At 38.9% G+C, this 26,248-nt stretch overlaps 1 protein-coding gene across 2 annotated transcripts; it reads right to left on the bottom strand.

Annotated features, from left to right (window-relative positions):
• Positions 1–7,081: 7,081 nt before the first annotated feature.
• On the bottom strand, positions 7,082–9,331 carry ARF6 (ADP ribosylation factor 6). 2 transcript variants are annotated; one of them, XM_045870950.3, is made up of 2 exons: positions 9,048–9,331; positions 7,082–8,593 (listed from the first exon to the last, which is right to left on the bottom strand). In XM_045870950.3, exon 2 carries the CDS (start codon positions 8,106–8,108, stop codon positions 7,581–7,583), a length of 528 nt encoding a protein of 175 aa, XP_045726906.1. In that variant the 5' UTR covers positions 8,109–8,593; positions 9,048–9,331; the 3' UTR covers positions 7,082–7,580. The 2 variants fall into 2 exon arrangements, with proteins under 2 accessions (XP_045726906.1, XP_045726905.1); XM_045870949.3 differs by lacking the exon at positions 9,048–9,331 and adding an exon at positions 8,694–8,839.
• Positions 9,332–26,248: the final 16,917 nt, after the last annotated feature.

Below are 26,248 nucleotides of genomic sequence, written 5' to 3'. Positions count from 1 at the left end.
GGTACCATGTAATTTTTATTGAATGTTACATTAGTTTTAGGTGTACAATATAGTGATTTGACAACTTCATATGTTATACTATGCTCACCATAAGTGTAGCTACCATCTGTCACCATACAACACTATTATAATATCATTAACTATATTCCCTACACTGCACTTTTCATCCCCATGATTTAGTCATTCCCTAACTGGAAGCCTGTACATCTCACTCTCCTTCACCCATGGCACCCTGTATTTTTATTTGCTAAATCTGGCAACCCCAGTCAGACAAATCTTTTTTTCTACCTCCCAAATACTATATGTAGATTACTACCCATGCACCTTTACTCATATTTTAAGTGAGATAATGCAAGTAATGCACTTAGAACAGTGCCTAGCACACAATGAGCATGCAATAAATACTGTAATTCCCCTGAATTTGTGGGTCCAACTCAATTCCTACTGGCCTTCTCTAGCCCACTCCAGCTCACAATGTAATACTTCTTTGCACTGTCTAGTATTTGATGGAACCCTTGATTACTCACTTTGAACATTTCATGTGTATGTCTTACCTAGCCTATATTTCCACTTCATTTAGAAATTACTGACAAAAATGGGATTTTTAAATAAGGCATTTTTGCATTTTACCAAAATTATCAACTTTTACTCTTACATCCTGGCTTAAACACCAAAGTACATGATTAAAGCACTCTACCTGACCTTAGACTCCAGGTTCTTGCTGACAGGAGGATATAGTGTTAATTAAGTAAACCTCACTTACAAAAAGTGAGCTATAATAGGATCTAAAAAGCAAGAAATTCACATATTTAACAATACCTGAAATGTCTAGTTATGAATTTATCAAGTAGAAACACAATATAAATTGTACACTCTAAATTTTCTAAAACTTTTTTCTTATAAATAAGCATGCAAATAATCAGTTTGGTGAAAACTAACTTTTCCTATTTTTTCATGATGATCTGTAAAATTCACAAGTAGTCACATGTGATTTTCACAGAAAAAACTAATTCTCAAACAGAGTCCAATACCATGTTCTGCATTATACAGAAGGCTCAAATCATACAGGGTCTCAAAATCGGGGGATGATCAAATGAGAAAATTATGGGATGTTACTCAAACTGACCAAATTTTTGTAAGCAATACAAACACAAAATATTAAGTACATGGGTTAGCCACCAGTTCACCTTACCCATACTCATAGTGTGTACAGACTACCCACGTCCAAAGTCTGGCTCTGCTACTTATTATTTTTTTTTAATATTTTTATTTATTTATTTGAGAGAGAGCATGAGAGGGGGGAGGGTCAGAGGGAGAAGCAGACTCCCTGCCAAGCAGGGAGCCCAATGTGGGACTCGATCCCAGGACTCCAGGATCATGACCTGAGCTGAAGGCAGTTGCTTAACCAACTGAGCCACCCAGGCGTCCCTGGCTCTGCTACTTATTAACATATACTTCTCTAAGCGTCAGTTTTCTCAACTATAAAATGGGGGCCTTTTCTCTCAAGTTTTTGTGAGGATGGAGAGAATTAATATGCATGAAATGCTGAGAACAATGCCTGGCACATGGCAAACAGTCAAAACATGCTCTTATATTCTCTTAGGCTTAGAATGTTTCCCAATTTGGTATCTGGAGACATAGCTCCAACCTAGGACTTATTCACAAAACTGTCTTAGAAACAGATATGGAGAGAAAGCACTTTGGTTTGCCAAATTAGAATAAACTCCTGCTGCTCTAGCTCCCTTAAATTTGTTTTTTGCTTGTTTGTTTTTTTCCTCTCTCACAATGCTATGACCTTCTCAGGCCAGTCTATTCGGCTATAATGGGAAACAGTTTTTATGGTCAGGAATATCCAGTTTCACATAGATCTTTCTATGAACTACAAGTGCTTTTATTTTTTAAAGCCCATTAGTAAATGTTCTCCATAAAACTTACTTCCATAATTCCTGTTAAATTATTAGTTTCTCTTTGGGGATATTTACAGATTCTCACATTCTACCATACAAATAGTACAGAACAACTCTCCGTGCAAGAAATAATTCATGTGTGAATTTCCTCATTTATATTGCTTGGAGGAATAACAGTACAAGAAACCAAATATCATGCAACACATTAGTTTCCAAGTCAACAAAACACTTCCTCTTATAGTTTCATAATATAAGATGCTTGACTCAGGACTTGATTACAGTAATACCAACAGAATAAAAGTCAGTTCAATGATGTTATCTGAACCTATTCCAAACTATCTAGGTTATCTGGAGGAAAGGGCACTTCAACAGAGAAACACATTTAACTTACATCCAAAAACCAGTAAAACTACCATAAAAATAAGGGAAATAATTTTAATGAAATGATTCATAAGATCTTAAAGAATGTTAAAATTGAACTTGAAAAACTACTGATTTCACATGATGTGATTTCACACATCTAAACGTATTTAGGGGAAAAAAATCCAGGTTAAACTACTCAATAACAAGTCTCAAGGATCACTAAATGTTCAAATGTGGTAAATTGTATGAGTCACTGTTTCCTAAAGTTTTGATAAGACTCATTCATTAACCATGGTCTTTTACTTTGGATTGTTGGATTTCCTATATATTTTGGTAAGATTTTAAAATCTGGGCCTTAGATCTGAGGTCAACAAAAGTTTTTCATAAAGGGCCAGATAGAAATATTTTAGGGTTTCCAGGCTAAATACTCTGTCGCATCGTCACATTTGTATTTTCATAGTCTTTTAAAATGTAAAAACCATTCTTAGCTCATTCCCTACAAAAACAGGTCATAGCCAGATTTGCCCTAGGCCAGTTTCCCCACCCCTGCTTTACACTGTACATATTATCATTTTGTTACTCTGTCAATTCCACTGATATTTTTTATTTGCTCAAATGTCACTTTCTCAGTAAGTCCTCTGAAGATATTCCTACCTGTCCCCCTATATATAGAACATAATATGTAATACACAGTACATCACCTAACATATCTTTATTCATTATCTGATCTTTGTCATTCCCCACACCCCCATCCCCACCAGCATAAATTCCATGAAGGCAGACTTTTTTTTTTTTTTCCAGATGGATCGCCTGTACCTAGAATAGTGCCAGGTGTATCTTTAGGCTCTCAATAAATAAATCTATTCTTCCAGTTATAAAACAAATACCATGGAGGAGATATATATCCAAATGAAATAATGTAACAAGTGGAAAAGTATTTAAGGACAAGATTGACAAATACTTTCCTTTTAAAATTGTTTCAAGTAGTCATAAAACATTTTAAAGAGAAAAAAAAAAAGGTTCAAAATTACAGCATTTTCTTACTGTCCCACAGAGCGGTTTTTCTTTTTTTTTTTTTTCTTTTTTTTTTTTTTAAGATTTTATTTATTTATTTGACAGAGAGAGACACAGCGAGAGAGGGAACACAAGCAGGGGGAGTGGGAGAGGGAGAAGCAGGCTCCCCGCAGAGCAGGGAGCCCGATGCGGGACTCGATCCAGGGACTCCAGGATCATGACCTGAGCTGAAGGCAGTCGCTTAACCAACTGAGCCACCCAGGCGCCCCAGAGCGGTTTTTCTTAGACTAATTCCCAGGAAGGTTACCATTACTATAGCTTATTTAATAACAAATTACATTTGCCATTCCTAAACCTCTCTACAGACTTGTTCTGCCTCTTTGATCTCACTTGTATGTATTCCCTGCCCATTAAACTCACTCATCTAGTTTGGCAACTTTAAAGTTTAGCAAATCAGGGAAAAGTTACTTTACCTCTTCTTCTGTGGCTCCATGTCCTACCATTCCCTTTTTTATAAACTTCCTAGTATTGTAATCTTTCCTACTTTGTCTTTACCATTCAATATAAACAAAACAAGAAGCTAGATTCTATCGAATGTTCTACTCCAAATACATTCTGCTCAGTGATTAGTCAGACTTAAAAGTTCTTTTTAATTGCTATATGTGGTTTCACAATTTTTACCTGTAAGAGACAAGATTTGCCTTACTGCACTCTGATATATACTTGGCAAGGTACTGGGGATTTAACTGGAAATTTAGGAAGCTCCACCACCATTCAGCTTATGGCTACTGTATTTCTAAACATATGAAAAATATAAAAACCCACTAAAGAGTAAAGTATCTTCTGCTGCTATCACTGATAAATTGATACTTAATAGCCATTAGTAAATCATAGTACTAAGTATATTAACATTAATGTGGGGGTTAAATCATACTAGAGAACACACTAAGACATTCTAAAATCAAGTTACAAAAATTGTTAATTCAAGGGAGAATGCTTACAAAAAATGAAATGTGTTTAAAAAACCCTTTTATCCAACGAGTTATTCTTCATCTACTATTTTACTTTCTAAATGGCTACAATTCTGCCATTCTTATGAGACAAGCAACTGGCTTTTGGAAGACAACTTTAAAATCTAAAAGTCAATTGTCAAGGGTTGAGACAACTCTGTAGGCCAATTCCTTAGAGACATATTCTCTACTCCTGAAAACGTTAAGGTTGTGATTTTGGAAAAATGGTAGAATACAAACTGCTTAGAACCTTAATTCTCAAAAATTATTTTCAACTGCTTTTGTGTCCTAAGTTATCACAAAATCAGATTAAGTTTGGTGGAGCTAAATCAGTACAAAACCTTGTACACCCAGCATTATAAGAACCAAAATGATTCTTTTTTGTTCTTATAAAAGCTAGGTGACTCCCAAATCGAGTCACTTTATACCATATATCCCTGGAGAATAACATGGCCCAACACACCACATGTCCCACTTAATCTAGTCCAAACGAGTAACATAACGTGAGAAACTGCACTGTGTAATTCCTTTATTTTCTGCATATTAGTGCTTTACCAACACTACAACCATAAAGAACACAATTCCAAGTACTGTACTTTTTAGTTTGGGGAGATCACAGTCTACAGACTCATTTACTTATATTAGACAAGATTAACCTCATTCAAAACTTACTGCAGTTTATAAATTCACATAAATACAGAAATTGATGCAATTGAACATAAACTTCAGGATCTTATTTTTTAAATTCCTAGATAATAACTTTTTCTGCAGGCTCCAATTACCTGCCCCATGATCACCAATGGTTATGGTTCAATTTAACTACATCAATTATCAACCTTTTATATCCTTAAAGAAAATGTAAATGAAAATTACAATTTCTTACCAAAAAGTTTAGGGTTTTCCAAATTTCAAATATTTGCTCCCCCCCTCCCCCCTTCAATTAGACATTTCAAATAAACTAAAAATAACCACATCTCACCTGCAACATTCAATAGCAATCACTTGATGTATAAAATTTTAACTATGCTCCCAGTTATTTTAAAACACACAAAAAATGGCTGCCTATCAATCTGTCTGTCACAAGTTAGAAATACTACATTTAGGAATTAAGATGAGGGTTTCAAGTTTCCTCCAGTTTAGGCATTTATACCTTTGTGCTTGTCTAAAGATGTTACTATAGCATCGATATTTGTATAACCCATGTTTATGTACCTTAAAATGCAATCATTTAAAACACTAAGAATTAAATTTATGGTGGAGCTTTGGGAATTTTAAAAGCAACTAAAATGTTCTCGGATGTGTCTGTCAGCTTCATTTCTAGAGATCCTTCTAAAGCAAAACAGAACTTTATACCTTAGTTGCATTTTGAATTCAAAAATCCCTCTGCACCATCAGGAGCCTACAACATAGCACCTTCTCTCATCTGCTTTAAGTAAAATGTGTCAAGAGTTTTACTTTCAATAGTTAACTTTTTATAGCCTTATGCTTCTCATACATCTTTGGTAAAAGCTCCATTACACAATATGGCCAAAGCACGAAGGACCAATACTGTCCAACTATGTACCATGATATCCCGCTCCATTTTAGTTTTCAGACACCCTCATGAATAAAACCCACTCCACCTTTTCCTGTATACTGCCTTTGCAGTCTACATTTCTTAAATTCCCTACATTTAATTCCTTGAGGATCTCTAAAATTAATCCTTAAGGCTATATGAGAACCAGATGCTGCTCACAATTCTGTATCAAGCATTAACATTTGGTTCAAAGTATCATCATAGTGGTCTCAATAATCTAGTTACCAGTCCCAACAAGCTAAGCAAGTAATCTTGCTAGGATCTGGATATCACCAGTGAGCACACTGCTTACCCTTGAAGAAAAATAAGTTTACATTCATTGTCATCTGTAGGTTCTTTTTCTTCATCCTACTTCCCCTTTGTCATTCCTCAAGTCTACACATCATTCATTCATCACATTTCCTTCCTTAAAGGAGATAGTGTATTAATGAACCAACAGAATATCTGACTATTTGTGAGTTAATCCTACAATCAAACAGAATTAAATATCTTTTTTATAAAACATCTTTTCCAGTGTTCTAATTAATGGAGATGTGGATCACTCATCTATAAAAAAGACTTCTATCTTCAGCTTAATCAGTTGCTCTAATGTGAAAACAGGAATGTGTATTTTTCCAAGTAGGTAGGTGTATATAATTTGAATTGTTAAATGCTTTATTAATGAACAAAGTAAACATTCTAGTAATTTTTAAATTATTGATCTTAGACATTTGAAATGTGGTAAAAGTATATGTTCCAGTTTTGCCCCAAAGTCACTTAAAATATCTACAGATATCTCATCTGTGTGTGGCATACACCATTATTGCTCCATTTTCTGGAAAGAGTCTACTTTTAAAGTTAAAAAAGAGGGAAAGCACAGCAAAGTTGCCAACTTTGCAGTGAAAAAAATCTGTGTTGATGGGTTACACTTTCATCTTTTTATGCAGTGTAAGTTAGCTATGTAATAAGGAACTTGAGTTTTATCCCTACTCATGCATGACGTATGTTTCAGAACTTAATAGCTGACATTTCAAAGAACTTCCTACATTACCTGTTTAACATACTGATGTGCAACTGGAACATATTACAATGATATTACTCATTATTTGCCACTGTAGGCTAAGTTTATTATACTGGTCTTAGATATAAAAGGTCACATTTGAACTTCCTAAGTTAAAGGTAAAACTCATTAGGGAGGGGTAAGGGCCTTAAATATAAAAGACAAACGGCAGTTTGATTAAGCAATAATTTTCAGTTTACTAGATGAAACAGACTTGCAACATAGTCTGCATGAATGCAAAATAAGCCATCTACAGCAAGTGATAAGGAAACTGGGCAAAAAGGAAAAAAGCATACATTGCAAAAAAGATTCTCTCGAAATAAAAAAATCAAACCATTATTATAAAGGACTTTACCAAAAACTGCTATATTTCCCCCATCCCATTTGCTGGAAGTCAATAAGAGCATCTAGCACTGTGTTCATGTCAACTGTCAGATCAGAGCATCCTAACGCAAAGCAAAAAGAAAAAGAGGGGAAAAAAAAAAAGAAAAAAACAAAGAAAAACAAAAAAAGGAAACCCCTAACCCCCCCTCCCCAACCGTAGAACAGTAACTCCAGAGTTCAAATTCAGAAGAAGAGAAAGTGGCAATTGAAAGAGGTGATGGTGGCGATAATCCTATGAATGGGTTTTTGATTTCTCTCCTTCCGGGGGGATAGGTGGAGAATGCTCATTAGGATTTGTAGTTAGAGGTTAACCATGTGAGCCCCTCATAGAGTCCATCCCCTGAGGTGGCACAGGAGGGCTGCACATACCAGTTCCTGTCCCGAATCCGGGTCAGGCCCAGTTTCTCCTGGATCTCGTGGGGTTTCATGGCATCAGGCAGGTCCTGTTTGTTGGCGAAGATGAGGATTATGGCGTCCCTCATCTCCCGGTCATTGATAATGCGATGCAGCTCCTGGCGGGCCTCGTCGATGCGGTCGCGGTCGGCGCAGTCCACCACGAAGATCAGACCCTGGGTCCCGGTGTAGTAATGCCGCCAGAGCGGCCGGATCTTGTCCTGGCCGCCCACATCCCATACGTTGAACTTGACGTTTTTGTAAGTCACCGTCTCCACGTTGAAACCCACTGTGGGAATGGTGGTCACCGACTGGCCCAGCTTCAACTTGTACAGGATTGTTGTCTTGCCGGCCGCGTCCAGGCCCAACATGAGGATCCGCATTTCCTTGTTCCCGAAGATCTTGGATAGCACCTTCCCCATCGCGTCGGAGGAGCCGGGGCCGGGGGCATTCAGGTGTCCCGGGTCCCCTCAGCCAACTACGCCGCAGCCGCCGCGAAACCGAAACGAAGCCTCCCAGCCGCGAGGGCGCCCGTGCGGCCTGCGTGGGAGTTGCCTCCTCGGGGCAGAGGCCCGGGCTAGCCACTCACTCGGGCATCACCGGCCGCACAACTTGATTCCTCCAGTCGCCGCTGCCGCCGGGGCCCTGAGTCTGCGCCGGGAGAGCCGCCGCCCTGCTGAGGCGCGGCCCGGCCCGGAACTGCCCTTCCCCCCGCAAGCGCCGCGCGAGCGCCGCCGCGGTTCCCGCTCCTCCGCCTCTCCTCGCTCCGCCGCGGGAGACCGAGGCCCTCCGGCCCGCCCGCCGCTCCACGAGCACCGGGCTCACCACCGACCCAGGCCACCCTAGAGTCAGCGCGGCTCCGGCGCCTCGTCAGGTCATTGATCCTCGCGGGAACTCGGTGCGCCGCCTGCAGAGACACAGAGAGGAAGAAGGGAGTTACTGGCGGAGTACCAGAGGGGAGCGGAGGCCGAAGTGGCCCGCCTTTCCAGCTCAGTCCAGGAGGTTACCTCCAGCCGCCGCCCTGAGCGCGGGCTCCCTCTGGCCTCCACCTCCTCCTCCCAGCACTGCCGCTGCCGCCGCCGCCGCCGCCGGAAAAGGCGCCGAAGAAACCGCCTCACTTCCCCTCCCGACCACGCAGGCGCAGCAAGGCCGACCGTTCGACGAGAGCGACCTCTGTAAGGAGCGCGGCCCACGCGCCTAGCGTCATGGGCGCCGCGCGCGAGGGGCGGGGCTACGGCGGCTCGGAGGCCTCGCGGCTGCGGCCAGACCCCAGACTCGCAAAACTCGGACTTTGACCCGCGCCCACCTGTCCCTACACTACCGGCTCGCGTACTTTCTGTAGTCCTCTTCCGCGCGCTCACCTCCTTCATCCCCGCTGGAACCGGAGGAGCAAATCCGCTGAGGAGCTCCACAGGGTGGGGCCGGCGGGAAGCGCGCTGCCACGATGAAAGCCTCCCCCGTGCTGCTTCTAGACTTGTTCTCAGACGACGGTGCCCGCCAGGTGCTCCGCTAGTTCCCTTCATCCCGCCCCAGCCCTCGCGCGTCCTCAGTCACCCGGGAAAGCCCAACATGCTGTTCCTACCTCTCCCAGCCCCTCCTTGGCCTCCTTAATCCCTCGTGTTCTGTGCATTTCCTGAAAGACGTGGGAGGCCCGTGTTTTGTGTGGAATCTGCAGGCAGTGCAGCGTTTTACTGGGCTTGGGTTTGCTATGAAACCCTTCTTTTAAATGTTTGAGCCCTATCTTTATACATCTCTTCAGGACAGTCCACGTTACTTAAAAATGACAGTGTTAATCAGAGTTCCCGTGCCTTGCCGCCTTTTCAACTGTGTAAGGTGGTAACTTTCCATATTTAAGTATTACGTCCCTTGAGTGTGATGAGCAGGAACTTCTCACCTACCCTTTCTTAACTTTAAGAAGCCTAGACGATAATAATCTTAGCATACGGTTTAGAATCGGACTAACTACTTTTGTGGCCTGGATCTAGGCATTTAACCTTGCTAAGTTTGTTATCTCATGTGTAAACAAAGTGTAATGCTGACCTTGCTCTCTGTACTCTGTTTCAGGGTAAATAACAAAATGTTTGTGGAAGACTTTAGGAAACCTTTTTGTAGCAAATGGTTAGCGATCAAGTTAGACTTAAAGTAAGGCGAAGCTTAAAATAAATGAACCAAGGGGAGGAAAAACAAGAAATAGTGTTTGTTATTTTTTAATGTAGATGCTATAACAGCATATGATAACATACTTATTTCATAATATAAGAATATTTGATAATGGTACATAGGTTAAGTGATAACCTTATAAGCTTCAGCTGAAATAAACTTACTAGAGTTAGTAATGTTCAGACAATGATCCAATTTACTTTCCATCTGCCTTAATGCACACTCGTAAAACTGGAAGAAGGATTTTGGAGAAGATTAGGGTTCAAAGTGTTGCCTGTTTTATAGCTGTGAATCCTTAGGCCTCAACTCTCCTAAACTTCATTTTCCTTATCTATAAAATCAGACGAAGAATAATATTGCTAATAAAAAATAGTCACCATTTATTGTTTGTTATGGCAAACACTTTACTATACTTTAAATATATTTTTTAATCCTCACAGCAATCATATGAAGTAATTTTGAGTATTAATATTTTACATATGAGGAAACTCAGAGACAAAGAATTTAAGTTGTTTTTTGAGGGTCACAGAACTGAGATTAAATCGTAAGTCTGCAACTCATCCTCTTAACCCCCTAATTATGCTATCTCCTTGGCTACCTCACACAATTGTTTGGAATCTCAGTTACAGTACCATAGTACTTATTTTATTTGAGGGAGGAATTTTTTTATATGTGGCAAGTAGAGGTATTTTGTTGCATTCCAACATAATAGTTTTCTCAGAGCAGATTCCAGTTTTTCCAAGTAGATGGGAGCTTGATCTGCTGGCTTGGATTTCTTTTTCAGTGGAAGGAGTAAGCAGAAGTAGTAGCTGGAAGCACTAGCCTCTACCTGGCACTGGCACTGTGTTAGGGCTATAAAGTTTATTTTTGAAAGCCGTCTTCTGTTTATATGCCACCAGAATGCAAGCTTCATAAAGGCAGAGACTTGTTTTGTCAACATAATGTCACTAGTGACATCATGTAAGTATCAGAAGTTACATCATTATTTGAATGAATGAATGCCATTTATACCACAAATAAGACCAAACGAAAAAGGAAAGGGACATACTATTTTTATCTGGGGTTAGAGTATTGGATATGTAGAGTGGCTCATCATTTTAAGTAATAATTATAAAACAATAATGGCCAGAAAATAAATACAGTGAAAATTTTTACTTTGTATATAATCATGGCAGTTGAGAAAATAAGTGAATTTCAGTAAAACCAAAATATCTGTAAAAAGTAACAATTTAGGGGGCACCTGGGTGGCTCAGTCATTAGGCGTCTGCTTTCAGCTCAGCTCATGATCCCAGGGTCCTGGGATCCGGCCCGCATTGGGCTCCTTGCTCAGCGGGGAGCCCGCTTCTCCCTCTCCCACTCCCCCTGCTTGTGTTCCTTCTCTCGCTTTGTCTCTCTGGGTCAAATAAATAAATAAAACTTTTTTTAAAAAGTAACAATTTAGGCAACTACTGAATCATACCACTGATGAAACATTTTCTTGATTTCTTCTTGAAACAGTTAACAATTCAAAAATAGTGAATTTACAAATATTTCTGTTCTGTGAAATATTTTACAGATAAACTAAAACTTGCATTTATGAAACAAAATATTACATTTCTCAGTGTGTACCCTGTTTCTCTGTTTTAAGTTTCAAACACAAATGAAAACTCCGACAAAACTATAGAAAAATTAGTCTCTGCTTTTTAATTTAAAGCCTATAAATGAAAAGGTTTCTTCAGCTTACTTAGAAACCTGGCTCCCCTTCTAGAAAACACCATAATTTCTAATCTGCTGAACAACCACATATATTATCTTGTGATATTCCTGACTAAAATACCATGTTATAAGAAAAATATTTACTTAAAAAAATGGCTTAACTTTTTGCCTTTAAAATGAAATGAACAAGTCTTTAAAATAGTATCCCATTCTGTTTACCCCTATTTCTGAGTTCCTAAAGCTCTTAATAATTTATTCTGTATGACTGTGTCATATATTTCTTTTTATCCCATGCAGCGCTAAGGACAATTCTGACCACACAGCAAGGGTGTTCAGACTACATACCTGTTTAAGGAAGATAACATCCCTGTTTATGGCTTCGTTTTTGAGCCCTTAGTCCACTTACCCAGCATTGGGTTCTATCTAGTTTAAAGAAGCCTAGAGCCCCAGAAAACCTAGTAGCAGTAGAAATAAAGAGCAAACAAGAAGCTATTTTAAAGTATATCTTTAGAAAAATTTCTAATCTTTTCCAACCAAAACATGGAGGCAGGAGAATTAGCCCTCCCTTCATATTATACCTATCAGTTTATAAGCTCTCTGAGAAAGGTTTCATGTCCTTTTCATTTTTGAATCCTTAGTCCCTAGCATTGATACGACAGTCCCTATCATTCCCTATTAAAAGTGGGAATGATAAAACTAAAAATGAATTATAGTTGGTATTTTAGCAAATTGTTTAATAGTTAGGGCTTTGGACCCTAAAAATAAACACTGAGGCAACATGGTCTAGTGGCACAAGTGAATAGAAAAAGCTAAATGACATCCTTAAATTACTCCCAACACTTCGTAATTAGCTTTGAGTAAGTTATTCATCCTCATTGATCATCATTTTTTTCTATTCCTGAAATGGAGAAATCTCTCTTAATTGACTAGGGCAGTATATAGTATTTCCCTTTACAATTGAAAGAGCTGAGCCACTGAGAGGATAAGCTACTTTCTTGAGATCAATAAGATGGTATAAAAGAGGTTCAAAATTAGATTTTTTTGATCCAAGTCTGGTGTTCTTTTCTCTGTTGTACCAAATAATTGTGTGAACTCAGTAAGCTGGACTAGAGCAATGGTTTTCAGCCCTGGCCGTACATTTAAATTATCTGGGGCATTTTAAAACAACATAAATGCTTGGGCCCCACCCCAGATCAATGAAGTCAAAATATCTAGGGTAGAAGTTCTACCCACCAGTACTTTTTTAAGGCCTCCCTGAGTGATTCTAATGTGTAGCTAAAACTGAGAACCACTGAACTCATTGCTAACTTCCCTTCACGTTAAAAATAAATTTTGGGGATGCCGGAGTGGCTCAGTCGATTAAGCATCTGCCTTCAGCTTAGGTCATGATCCCAGGATCCCGGGATCGAGTCCCGGCATGGGGCTCCCTGCTCAGCAGAAAGCCTGCTTCTCCCTCTGCCCCCTACCCCCCTACTTGTGCTCTCTCTGTCTCTTTGACAAATAAATAAAATCTTTTTTAAAAAGTCTATGAGTTCTGAACCCTACTTATTTTATTATTCCTCTTCCCCAAATACATACCTCCACACACAATTTTTTACATAGTATAGTGCAATAATACCTTAATCACTGGTATAACTTACCAAGACATTAGACCTGTCAGACAAAGGCGTAAATATTTCTGAGATTCTTGTAAAAAAATATTTTAAAAACATAGTATAACTATAGCTAAATTTATTGAATTATTAATAAAACCACTATCAACTAGTCAGCGCCATTCAATGAAAAGAAAATAAGATGGAATACTTGGCAACCATAGGATGATCAAACTCGTTAAGCTCTAGATTAAAACTTGTCTATGGATACTTGCCATTTGGCTGCCCAGTATGCAAATACCTCTCCTATTTGACTTAATCACAAAATAGGTAGAAAGAAAGATGAAGGTAGGCAAATAGGTATATTCCTTTTCTTATATCGCTGGTAGCTAGGATTTGGGTAAGTGAACTGGGCTCAACCAATCAATTAATGTCCTACTACAGACTTTGAATTTTGGGAGATTCAAAATCACAGAGTTGCTGGGACAAGTGCCCAGAGTGACTGAGTCTAACAGGATGGTGGCAGATATCTCGTGGCAGGAGTGCCATTGGCAACAAATGTTATAATAAAAGCACCAGCAAACTGTTCTGTTGCATAGGCCCAACAATACCTTTTCTCCCGTCTCTACAGCCTTCCTGACGATTCTGTGGGTCTTCTGATATACATCCAATGAAATTGTCTTCAGTTCAAATTAACCATGGTCAGTTTGATTATAAATAAGGATCCTGAATGGTACACATTTTAATTTAAAGAATGCAAAATAAAATCTTTAACCAATATTGTGCAAACTGAAGATCTGATTATGTTAGTAATTTTCCCATTAGGAGGTCATTCAGAAATGGGGTCAAAGATAATTCTAGAATCATTTCCAACCTGCTAAAATTATGTTCCTTCTCACGGAAGTACATGAATGTATCGTTTTTATATCAACCATTTGAATCACTATAATTGTTGGAGTGGGAAACATTTCATGTCTTAGAGATAACCATAACATTTGCTGTTAAAAAGAAGCATACAATATCAGAAATTGGTTTTTAATATCAGAAAAGTGTATTTATTTTTATTTTTTATTTTTTTTAAGATTTTATTTATTTATTCATGAGAGACAGAGAGAGAGAGGCAGAGGGAGAAGCAGGCTCCCAAGGAGCAGGGAGCCCGATGCGGGACTCGATCCCAGGACCCTGGGATCATGACCTGAGCCAAAGGCAGACGCTTAACCATCTGAGCCACCCAGGCGCCCCAGAAAAGTGTTTTTAGACTAAAACAAGATTATTACTTCTGTCTAAACTGACAGACTAAAATACTGATTTCCTGAAAAAGTTTAGTTTTTTAAGAACAGAGAAGCTAAATCATTCAGACTGCTTAATTAACTGAATCCTGCAAGCTTTGTAATTAAGTAATAAAACAACCATTTGTGTGTAGTGTTTACAGTAAGAGTTGTCGGGTTCTGTGCTATCAGTTACTCAGATGTGTTGTTATTATACAATAACATACTCTATAGCTGTGTGTTGGTGCCAATAGTTTACTCTTCAGGAAGATACTCAAGGAATACCAAACAGCTGAGGGCTAAAATTAATCTTGTTCTGTCTTCATTGTGGTTCCAGCTTAAATTTCTTTTCTTTTTTTTTTAAAGAGATTTTATTTATTTATTTGACAGAGACACAGCGAGAGAGGGAACACAAGCAAGGGAAGTGGGAGAGGGAGAAGCAGGCTTCCCGCCAAGCAGGGAGCCTGATGTGGGACTCGATCCCAGGACCCTGGGATCATGACCCGAGCCGAAGGCAGATGCTTAATGACTGAGCCACCCAGGCGCCCCACCCTACTTACTTTAGAGGAAGATTTATTCAGACTGAAAAAATAATTATGTTATAAAATAAATAAGTCAAAAGATGATAAGTAAAACATAGGGAATATAGTCAATTATATTGTAATAACACTGGATGGTGACAGCTGGTGACTACACTTATCATGGTGAGCACTGCATAGAATTGTTGAATCAGTATGTTGTATACATGAAACTAATATAACATTGTACGTCAATTATGCTTCAATAATAAATTTTTAAAAAAGAAAAAATTAAATTATTTAAGCTTGCTCAAAGATCTAGTAGAATACCAAATATATTGATCCATCTTCCTTCTATAAATTACATGATATTTATTTTGTTTTTAGAATGGATAATATGTATTACTAATATGCACAAAGAAATATAACTTGTCTATTACCCTGGTTCAAATTAGAATTTTCCAGTTTCTCCTTACATCTCTTGCTAGATGTGTGCTGATTTAGATAGTGTCAGTGTGGTGTGCAATCTCACCCTACAATTATGAGAACTCTGTACTATTATGCCAACATTTTTTTTTTAAGATTTTATTTATTTATTTGACAGAGAGAGGCACAGCGAGAGAGGGAACACAAGCAGGGGGAGTGGGAGAGGGAGAAGCAGGCCTCCCGTGGAGCAGGGAGCCTGATGCGGGGCTCGATCCCAGGACCCTGGGATCATGACCTGAGCCGAAGGCAGACGCTTAACGACTGAGCCACCCAGGCACCCCACCATCTTAAATTTCTTTTTTTTTCTTTTTCTTTTTTTTTTTAAAGATCTTATTTATTTATTCATGAGACAGAGAGAGGCAGAGAGAGAAGCAGGCTCCCAAGGAGCAGGGAGCCCGATGCGGGACTCGATCCCGGGACCCTGAGATCATGACCTGAGCTGAAGGCAGACGCCCAACCGTCTGAGCCACCCAGGTGCCCCTTAAATTTCTTAATTTACAGGTTCTGTTGTTTGCTTTATCTTGTTTTGTTTCTGTTTTGTTTGTTTCCTCCTATGGTTAGAGATATATGAAGGAAATGGTATGTAAGCAAAATACTGACCTCTGATTGATGAATGAGTCACAATTGTACTAAACAAATAGATTACTCATTTAAAACATTATGCAGTGGGCACCTGGGTGGCTCAGTTGGTTAAGCGACTGCCTTCGGCTCAGGTCATGATCCCGGAGTCCCGGGATCGAGTCCCGCATCGGGCTCCCTGCTTGGCGGGGAGTCTGCTTCTCCCTCTGACCCTCCTCCCTCTCATGCTCTCTGTCTCTCATTCTCTCTCTCTCAAATAAATAAATAAAAAATCTTTAAAAATAAAAAAAAAATAAAAAAATAAAACATTATGCAGTATTAGCTCTTTATATTACATTATTATTATTATTATTATTATTATTTTGCCTCTAGCATAGTATTCTGCATTTGATCTGCCTTACTTCCTGACTTGCTGGTAAGGGATTCAGCTTCTCAAGGAGATCCTTCTAATGGCCAAGTTGGTGGTAAAAGCAAGGTAGGAGAACTTTCTATGTTACAGAACCCAGAGAAGAGAATTAATCTTCCAAATCTCAAGAAAAGGTGGTAAGACAGTAAATTTAAAACTGTTTATGGATTAGAAACCAAATAAATAAAATGATTTTAAATGCCACACAGTGCTGCTTCACAGACAGAGAATAAATGAATAAATTTAAAAATGAGTGGGAAAGAAGAATCAAGACAGGAAGGAAGAAAAAAAGAAGGAAGGAATGAAGGAGAAAAGGAGATAATTGTATTCAAAAATAGAGTGTGGCAATCTTGTAAACTGTAACCTTGTAACCTAATCCAAAACCTAGCTTGGGGTTGGAAAGGAAAGATTCCTTAGAAAAGTATAACCAGGTAGATTTATGTGGGATTTCCTCCTCCATAACCTTTTTTAATTTTGCTTTATTCACACGTAGCATGTATACCAAGAACAAACAAGGGAATAGTTTTTGCTGTTGAATACCTTTGGACTATCAGTATACGACTCTCTGGAGTAGGTCCTACTCCAACATACAGTTTTGAGCACAGTGTCCAAGATTTGTAAGTGTGGCAATAGTTGTAAAATCCTAGATAAATGTTACACTATAACCGATTTAACAATGGCTTAGTTGGGCAAATTGATGGGTTTGTTTCCATTTCAAGTAAGAAAGATTTATGTTCCAATTGGCTTAGAAAGACACCTCCTAGATTATATGTCCACAGTAATAGATAACATAAACCTGCTGAGCCAAAATCTGGCTTCAGGGATAATACTACAATTTCACAAACTGGAGTCTATGGTGCTATGACCCTCTCTAGTGAACTAGGGCAACAGTTCCAGTGCTCTCTTCACTGTGGAAGGAAGGTCAGCTACCTGTGTGCTGACTTCCCAAACTAACTAGATGATTGCTGGAAAAGGAATGTTCTAGAGTCTTTAAAGTAGTTTCTGATGTTGGACTTCATTTTTAAATGTAAACGTGGATCTTTCTGCTTCTTATTATATCTTTTTGACATTATAACTCATGAATTCAATGTGCTTACCCAGTAGCAACCTTGGTTATATAAGAAGGTTAACCTGGGACTTTATAACAATTTTGATATAGACACATCCTGAACAGTATATCAAAGATTTTAGGGCACCTGGGTGGCTCAGTCAGTTGAGTGCCTGCCTTTGGCCCAGGTCACGATCTCAGGGTCCTGGGATGGAGTCCTGCCTAGGGCTCTCTGCTCAGCGGGGAACCTGCTTCTCCCTCTGCCTGCTGCTCCACACCCCCCCCACCCCCCGCTTGTGCTCTCTCTCTGTCAAATAAATAAAATCTTAAAAAAAGTTTTTTTTTTTTTAAAGATTTTATTTATTTATTTGACAGAGAAAGACACAGCGAGAGAGGGAACACAAACGGGGAGTGGGAGAGGGAGAAGCAGACTCCCTGCCGAGCAGGGAGCCCGATGCGGGACTCGATCCAGGGACTCCAGGATCATGACCTGAGCCGAAGGCAGTCGCTTAACCAACTGAGCCACCCAGGCGCCCTTAAAAAAGTTTTTTTAGCAGTAGAACAGTCGCCCGATGTATTTGACACTTTTAGGATGTCTTTGGAAACAGCTACCCCCCATCCATAGGAATACAGGAGTAAATTCCTGGTATCCATGTGACTCCTCAGTATATACATCTCTGATCATACCAGTTGGACCACAGGTACACTCATTCTAATTGGCTAATCAGATTCTCATTCCTGAGAATTTAAAATCAGATCTGAAGGAAGACCATGTTAGTCTGTCTTTTCCCAATGGATCTATATCCTACTAACCAGTGACTATGTCACAGCTGTACTCTGCTTTGAGTACTGGGTGGCAGACAGAAGTTAGTCTTCAGGGAGAAAGAAAAAAACAGATGTACAGAAAGGAGCAGAGACAAACAGATTATTTCCTAGGCTCCATTGCACAGTTCCAGGCCCTTCTTGGGGTCTGTCTGCATACCAGCCTTTGAGTTTCATGAGACATCGTGTATCTTTATATAAAATTACCTTTCTGGGGTGCCTGGGTGGCTCAGTTGGTTAAGCGACTGCCTTCGGCTTAGGTCATGATCCTGGAGTCCCAGGATCGAGTCCCACATTGGGCTCCCTGCTCATCGGGGAGTCTGCTTCTTCCTCTGACCCTCAACCTCCCATGTGCTCTCTCTCATTCTCTCTCTCTCAAATAAATAAATAAAATCTTAAAAATAAAACTACCTTTCTTTTTGCTAAATCAATCTCCAATGAGCTGCTGTTACTTACAAATAAAAGTGCTACCTTTACAAAATATGACAATGTAAAGTAGTGTGCAAACAAAACAAAATTTTAATAGTCAAATAAAGTAAATGTATCAAAGTCACAGACTTTAGTGCTTTATGAAGAATTACATATGATATACAAATACCTAATACATAATAATTATATACTTCCATCACTGTTACAAAATGAAACCACCATTAAAATTAGAGTGGGAAGGACTGAGTTATTGAGAAATCTAATTCATTATATAAAAAGCTCTATACAGGTCTGACCTATCCTTGAATTGCTTCATAGAGCTCTTAGAATAATTTAATGCATCCCCTTATATTATAGCAATAGTTATCTTAATGTGGGAGGAGAATTTTCAATTAGCATCATTTGCCCTAAACAGAAAGTAATTATAAAAATGAATACAATACACTTCTGTTTCTGGGAAGGTTGGATAACATACTTTTTCCAATTCCACTCTCTAAGTGCAACTGAAAACCCTGGATGTTACATATTAAACAAAAATAAGAAAACTTTAACAGATGGAGAGAAGAAAGCAGACTGGCTGCACGAGACCAAGGAGTGACATGGTGTTGAGTTCCCTGGGTTTTCTATTGCCTCATATATTCCAGACTTGGAGCTTAAGAAGTCGGAAATGCCAAAAAACAAAACAAAACAACAAACAAACAAACAAACCCACACAACAACAACAAAACAAACAAATCCTCTAACAAAAGAATGTTCTCTTTAGCCCAAAGGATTAGGAAAAGGACAACCTAGCAAGACAGAAAACCTTTAGAAAATAACCACTGTACTCCAGCCAAACAACAAAAAAAGTTGTGGCCCCACGTTCACCTATGGTGGCAAAGGCTGGATGGGTAGCTTAGATTTCCACCCTTGTGGGACTCTTTTTTTTTTTTTTTTTAAGATTTATTTATTTTATTTTATTATTTTTTTTTAAAGATTTTATTTATTTATTTGAGAGAGAGAGAATGAGAGAAAGCACATGAGAGTGGGGAGGGTCAGAGGGAGAAGCAGACTCCCTGCCGAGCAGGGAGCCTGATGCGGGACTCGATCCAGGGACTCCAGGATCATGACCTGAGCCAAAGGCAGTTGCTTAACCAACTGAGCCACCCAGGCGCCCCAAGATTTATTTATTTTAAAGAGAGAGAGAGCATGTGCAAGTGGGGGGAGAGGCAGACAGGGAGGGAGAGAGAATCCTCAAGCAGACTCCCTGCTGAGTGTGGAGCCTGATGCAGGGCTTGATCCCAGGACCCTGAGATCATGACCTGAGCTGAAATCAAGAGCCGGCTGCTTAACTGACTGAGCCACCCGGGTGCTCCTCCACCCTTACTGGACTCTTAATGGTGTTCTCTCTCACTAGGTGGAGTAGGAAATAGGGACTTTCATCCCTACTAGGTGGTAATGAGCCCTACCCAAACTCTTGGTGTCAGTGGAGACCACAGGAGAGCCTAGACTTTTACCTCCGTTGACAGTTAGGAGGTACCCCTTTCCCTCTCTGCTGGGGTATTATCAGAAGAGGCCTAGTGGAGAGTCAATATTTTCACTGTAAGTAGAGGCCCACCCCTTCTCCCACCATGACCTCCCTCATCCCTAACAATCTTCACCCCTTGTGGTGTGGTGTTAGTGAAAACCATGTGGGGAGCAGTAATAAATATTCCTACCCTTTCCAGCTGGAGACCTAGTGGGGATCCAGTACTCCTGCCCCCACCCAGCAGTAACAAGGAGCCTCCCCTTAGGGTGTCAACAAAGACTGAGTAAGGAACCTCGGGCTTCTGCTCCTACCTGGTAATAATTAGATGGTGCTCCACTTTTCCTGTTGAAGAGGTGTTGGAGGAAACCACCTAACACAGAAAGCTAAATAAGATCCAGAGCCCTATAATGACCAAAATATTCAGATCTCAACCAAAATTCACTCATCATACCAAGATCTCAGACTGAATGAGAAAAGACAATTAATAAATGTCAACACCACTATGACAAAGATGTTAGAATTGTCTGGCAAAGATTTTACAGCAGCCATTATAACATTGCTTCAGTGAGCAACTGTGAACATACTTGAAGCAACTGAGAAAATTGAGTCTCAGCAAAAAAATAGGAAGCCTCAGCAAATATAGAGAAGATATAAAGAAAAACAAAATGGAAATTTTAGAACTGAAAATATAATAAAAAGCTTAGGGGATGGGCTCAACAGCACAATGACAGGGATGGAGGAAAGAGTTAGTGGACTGGAAGATACAGCAATTGAAATTACCCAATCTGAACAACAGAAAATACAGTAAAGAAACAGAAGAGCCTCAGAGACCTGTGGGACTGTAACAAAACTTCTAACGTTCATATCATTGGAGTCCCAGGAGAGGAGAGAGAGGGTAGGGCTGAAAAAGTCCCCTAAGATGTAATGGCTAACCACTTCCCAAATTTGGCAAAAAACACAAAACTACATATTTAAAAAGCTGAATGAACTTCCAAATAGGATAAATCTGATCTGAGGAGACTCACATCGAAACACGTTATAGTCAAACTTCTAAAAACTGAAGACAAAAAAAAAAAAAAATCTTGAAAACAACCAGAGAAAAACAGCACCTTACCTACAAAGGGAAAAAACAATTTAAACAATAGTGGATTTCTGGGGCACCTGGGTGGCTCAGTCGGTTAAGTGTCTGCCTTCAGCTCAGGTCATGATCTCAGGGTCCTGGGATCAAGCCCTGTGTCAGGCTCCCTGTTTAGCAGGAAGTCTACTTCTCCCTCTCCTACTGCCCCTCACCCCAACTTGTGCTCTCTCTCTCTCGCTTGCTCTAGTCTCTTGTCTCTCAAATAAATAAATAAAATCTTAAAAAAAAAAAATAGTGGATTTCTTACCAGAAAACAAAGAGGCAAAGAGAAAATAACATTTTTTAAGTGCTGAAAGAAAAAAACTGTCAACCCAGAATCCTATATCCAGTAAAATATCCTTTGGGAAATCAAGACATTCTCAGATGAAGGAAAACTAAGAGAATCTCACCTCAGACCTAGCCCAAAAAATGTCCAACAGAAGTTGGAAGGTCTTTAAACAGAAAGGAAAGGATTTTTTTTTAAAGGAATCTTGAAACATCAGGAGAGAAGAAAGAACATAGTCAAGCAAAAATATAAAAAAGTGCAATAGATTTTCCTTCTTCAGTTTTCTAAATTACATTTGATGATTGAATCAAAAATTTAAAATACTGTCTGATGTGGTTCTAAATGTATATAGAGGGAATGTATTAAAGACAATTATAAACTGAATAACCAAGGAACATAAATATGTGAAGCAAAAACTGATAGAAATGGACGGGGAAATATCTAAACCTACAATTATAGTTGGAGATTTCAATACCTCTGTTTTAACAATTTATAGAACAAACTAGACAGAAAATCAGCAAGAACATAGAAAACTCAACAGTGACATCAACGAACAGGATGTAATCAACATTTATAGAATATTTCACCTAACAATACAGAATACACATTCTTACCAAGTCCCCACGGAGCATACACTAAAATAGATCATATCCTGGACCATAAAACAAATGCAGCAAAAATTTTAAAGTTTTTTTTAAATTTATTTCAGTAATCTCTACACCCCATGTGGGGCTAGAACTCATGGCCTTGAGATCAAGAGTCGCATGCTTTTCCAACTCAGCCAGCCAGGCATCCCAAATTTCAGCAGCCTTTTTTTTTTTTTAAAGATTTTTTATTAATTTTTTGAGAGAGAGACTGAGAGAGAGAGCATGAGAGGGGGGAGGGTCGGGAGGGTCAGAGGGAGAAGCAGACTCCCTGCCGAGCAGGGAGCCTGATGCGGGACTCGATCCTGGGACTCCAGGATCATGACCTGAGCCGAAGGCAGTCGCTTAACCAACTGAGCCACCCAGGCGCCCCTCAGCAGCTTTTAAAGAAGGAAATCATACTTAGTATGTTCTCCAACTACAATGGAATCAAACTGGAAATTTATAACAGAAAGGTAACAGGAAAATCTCTACATGCTTGGAAACTAAGTAACACACTTCCAAGTAATCTGTGGTCAAAGAGTAAGTCTCAAGGGAAAGAAAAATACATTGAAATGAATGAAAATGAAAATGCAACGTATCAAAATTTGGGGGACCAGCTAATGCAGTGCTGAGAAGGAAATTTATAACACTAAAATGCACACCTTAGAATAAGAGGGAAAGTCATAAATCAATAATCCAAGTTACCATCTCAAAAAGCTCAAAAAAGAAGAACAAAATAATCCAAAGCAACAAAAGGAGGAAATTTTAAAGAGCAGAAATTAATAAAACTGAGAACAGAAAAACAACAGAGAAGATCAATGAAACAAGGAAGCTGGTTCATTGGAAAGATCAATTAAAGTGACAACCTTGGGGCACCTGGGTGGCTCAGTTGGTTAAGTATCTGACTCTTGATCTCAGCTCAGGTTTTGGTCTCAGGGTCGTGAGTTCAAGCCCAGAGTGGAGCCTGCTTAAAAAAACAACAAAAAAAGTGACCTCTAGCAAGACTAACAAAAAAAGAAGACACAAATTACCAATAACAGAAATTTGAAACATGAGATATCACTATAGACCCTGCAGGTAACAAAATGATAATAATGGAATGCTACAAACAACTTTACACATATACATTTGACAACTTAAGTGAAAGACAAATTCTTAAAAACACAAACTACCTCAACTCATTCAATATGAAATAGATAATTTTAGTAGCCTTATAATTATTAAGGAAATTGAATGTGTAATTTTAAACTACAAAATAAATCCAGTGACTCAGATTGATTTCACTAGAGAATGCTACCAAACATTTAAAGAATTTTAGCAAATAGAAGAGGAAGGAACACTTCCCAATTTATTTCATAAAAGTAGAATAACCCTGATATGAAAACCAAATAATACAGTACAAATAGTGACAAAGAAGCCTACAGGCTAATATTCCTCATTTATAAAGATGCAAAAATTCTAAAAAATGTTAGATAAAATTCAACTATATATATATATATATATATTTTTTTTTTAATCATTCACCAATCATGCACCACACACCATGACCAGGTGGAGTTTATTTTAGAGATGCAAGGCCGTCTGAATATTTGAAAAATTAGTGTAATCCACCATATTAGCAGCCTAAAGAAGAAAGCACACAATCATATTTATCACTGCAGAAAGACAGTTGACAAAATTCAGCACCTATTTATGGTTAATGCTCTAAAAAAAAAGGAATCAACTTCCTCAAGTTGGTTTCTGTCTCTATGTTTTTGCTTTTTCTAGATATTTCATATAGAAGGAGTCATACAATATTTGTCCTTTTGTGTCTGGCTCATTTCACTTAGCAAAATGGGTTTTTCTGTGTTTTTTTTTAAGATTTAATTTAATTAATTAATTTATTTGAGAGAGAGAGAGAGAGCACACATGCACACAAGCAGGGGGAGGGGCCTAGGGAAAAGGAGAAGCAGACTCACCCCTGAACAGGGAGCCTGATGTGGGGCTTGATCCCTGGACTCAGAGATCATGACCTGAGCCAAAGGCAGATACTTAACCAACTGAGCCACCCAGGTGCCCCTAGCATAATGTTTTTAAGGCTCATTTGTGGTGTAGTCTGTATCAGATGTTCATTCCTTTTTATGGCTCAATAATATTCCATACCACATTTTCTCCACCCATTCTAATGTTGATGGACACCTGGGTTGTTTCCACCTTGTGGCTATTGTGAATAATGCTGTGACAAACATTGGTATATAAGTAACAGAGTCCCAGTTTTTTATTCTTTTGGACATTTTCCTAGGAGTGGAATTGTTGCACTATATAGTAGTTGTATGTTTAACTTTTTGAGGAATTGCCAACCTGTTTTTTACAGCAGCCGGACCATTTTATATTCCCACCACTGAGGTACAAGAGTTCCAATTTCCCCCACATTCTTGCCAATACTTATTATCTGTTTTTGTTTGGTTGGTTTTTTTTATAGCAATTCCTAGTAGGTATGAAGTGGTATCTCATTGTGGTTTTGATTTCATTTCCTTAATGATGTAGAATTAATGGGTAGAGTTCATGAATGAATGAATGAATAAATGCACAAAGGGACTTACTATTTTATTTTATTTTTTTAAATATTAAAGATTTTATTTATCTGAGAGAGAGAGAGAATAAGAGAGAGAGCACAAGCAGGGGGAGGGGCAGAGGGAGAGGGAGAAGCAGACTCCCTGCTGAGCAGGGAGCCCTATTTTTATTTTTTTTATTAAACATTTTATTTATTTGAGAGAGAGAGAGAGAAGGAGAGAGGGGGAGTAAGCACTAGTGGGGGGAGGGGAAAGAAGTAGAATCCACACTGAGCAGGGAGCTCAATGCAGGGCTCGATCCCAGGACCCTGGGTTCATTACCTGAGCTGAAGGCAGACACAACCAACTGAGCCACCCAGGGGGTCCCTGGGACTTACTATTTTAATAAAATGTATCATAAGAGGGTAAATCACTCTTCTAGTATATATTTGATTATGTTAATGCATAGGAGCACTAATATTAGTTTTGATAATGATAAATCATACCTCAATATTTGTATATATTTGCCTTGATTATACAAAATACCCTTTTATTAATCTGCAACATAGTTTATCCATACATCATGGTGACTATAGATTGCATTAAGAGAATATTGCAACTAATGTGTAATAGTTTTGTCTTTTTTTTATTTCTTGCCATGTGCCAGGCCGGGCCCTTCTTGGGAAATGAGCTATGCCATAAAATGAATTATAGCTCGGTCATTGTACAGTGACAGGGTTCATTTGAACAGGCACAGGCCACCTGTGCCTTCAGTATTCTCTGTAAAAACAGAGATACTTTCAGTCTACATTAGCCCTAAGAGCAGCCCCAGAGGAAACCATGAACCACTTTGATTGTAAATCATCATATACAGAAACCAGAGTGTAACACAATATATTTTTAAGTATCAGTGATGTGAATTGTGATAACAATGTATTTATAAAGTATTCTCTAGCAAACATGCCTGATGCTATATATTCAACCATTACATCATAAAATCTCAGTAAGTCATATTAAAAAGTTGTCTAAACCACACAGAGAAAAGCTTAAAATCTCCCCCTCCAAAATAAAGTGAAAGTAGTTTGCCATTTGAACATTAGAAGACCTCAATGTTCTTCCACCCATTCATGATAAGGGGAGAAGGTCTAGGGGAAGATATAACCCTCCTCACCACCTCCACATAGGAAAACCATAGAACTTTTATATTAGTCATACTTGGGGCCAGCAGTCATGCGAGATTAGACACTTTTCCAGTCCTTCCTCTTAGAAATTATGCCCTTTCCTCAGGGTCCAAGGTGAATAAACATAAACACATCTATTAGACTATTTGTTTCATGTCAAGCAGATTCGTTGTTTCCCTGTTTACACTTTCATTCTCAAAACTAACCTTTATCCCCAATATTAACTAATGGTTAACACTTCAGGACACCTAGCACATAGCAGGTGCTCAATAACTATTTGCTGGATGATAGTGATTTAAGCAAAGAATGTT

Source organism: Mirounga angustirostris, unplaced genomic scaffold (assembly GCF_029215605.1).
Source record: "Mirounga angustirostris isolate CCGP_5_RB_7025 unplaced genomic scaffold, mMirAng1.0.hap1 SCAF_9, whole genome shotgun sequence".
NCBI classification, from domain to species: domain Eukaryota; kingdom Metazoa; phylum Chordata; class Mammalia; order Carnivora; family Phocidae; genus Mirounga; species Mirounga angustirostris.
This window is presented reverse-complemented; position numbering and strand designations above follow the sequence as displayed.

Excerpts from the sequence above, each read along its gene's own strand:
- ARF6 (XM_045870950.3), bottom strand. The coding sequence starts at position 8,108 with ATGGGGAAGGTGCTATCCAAGATCTTCGGGAACAAGGAAATGCGGATC.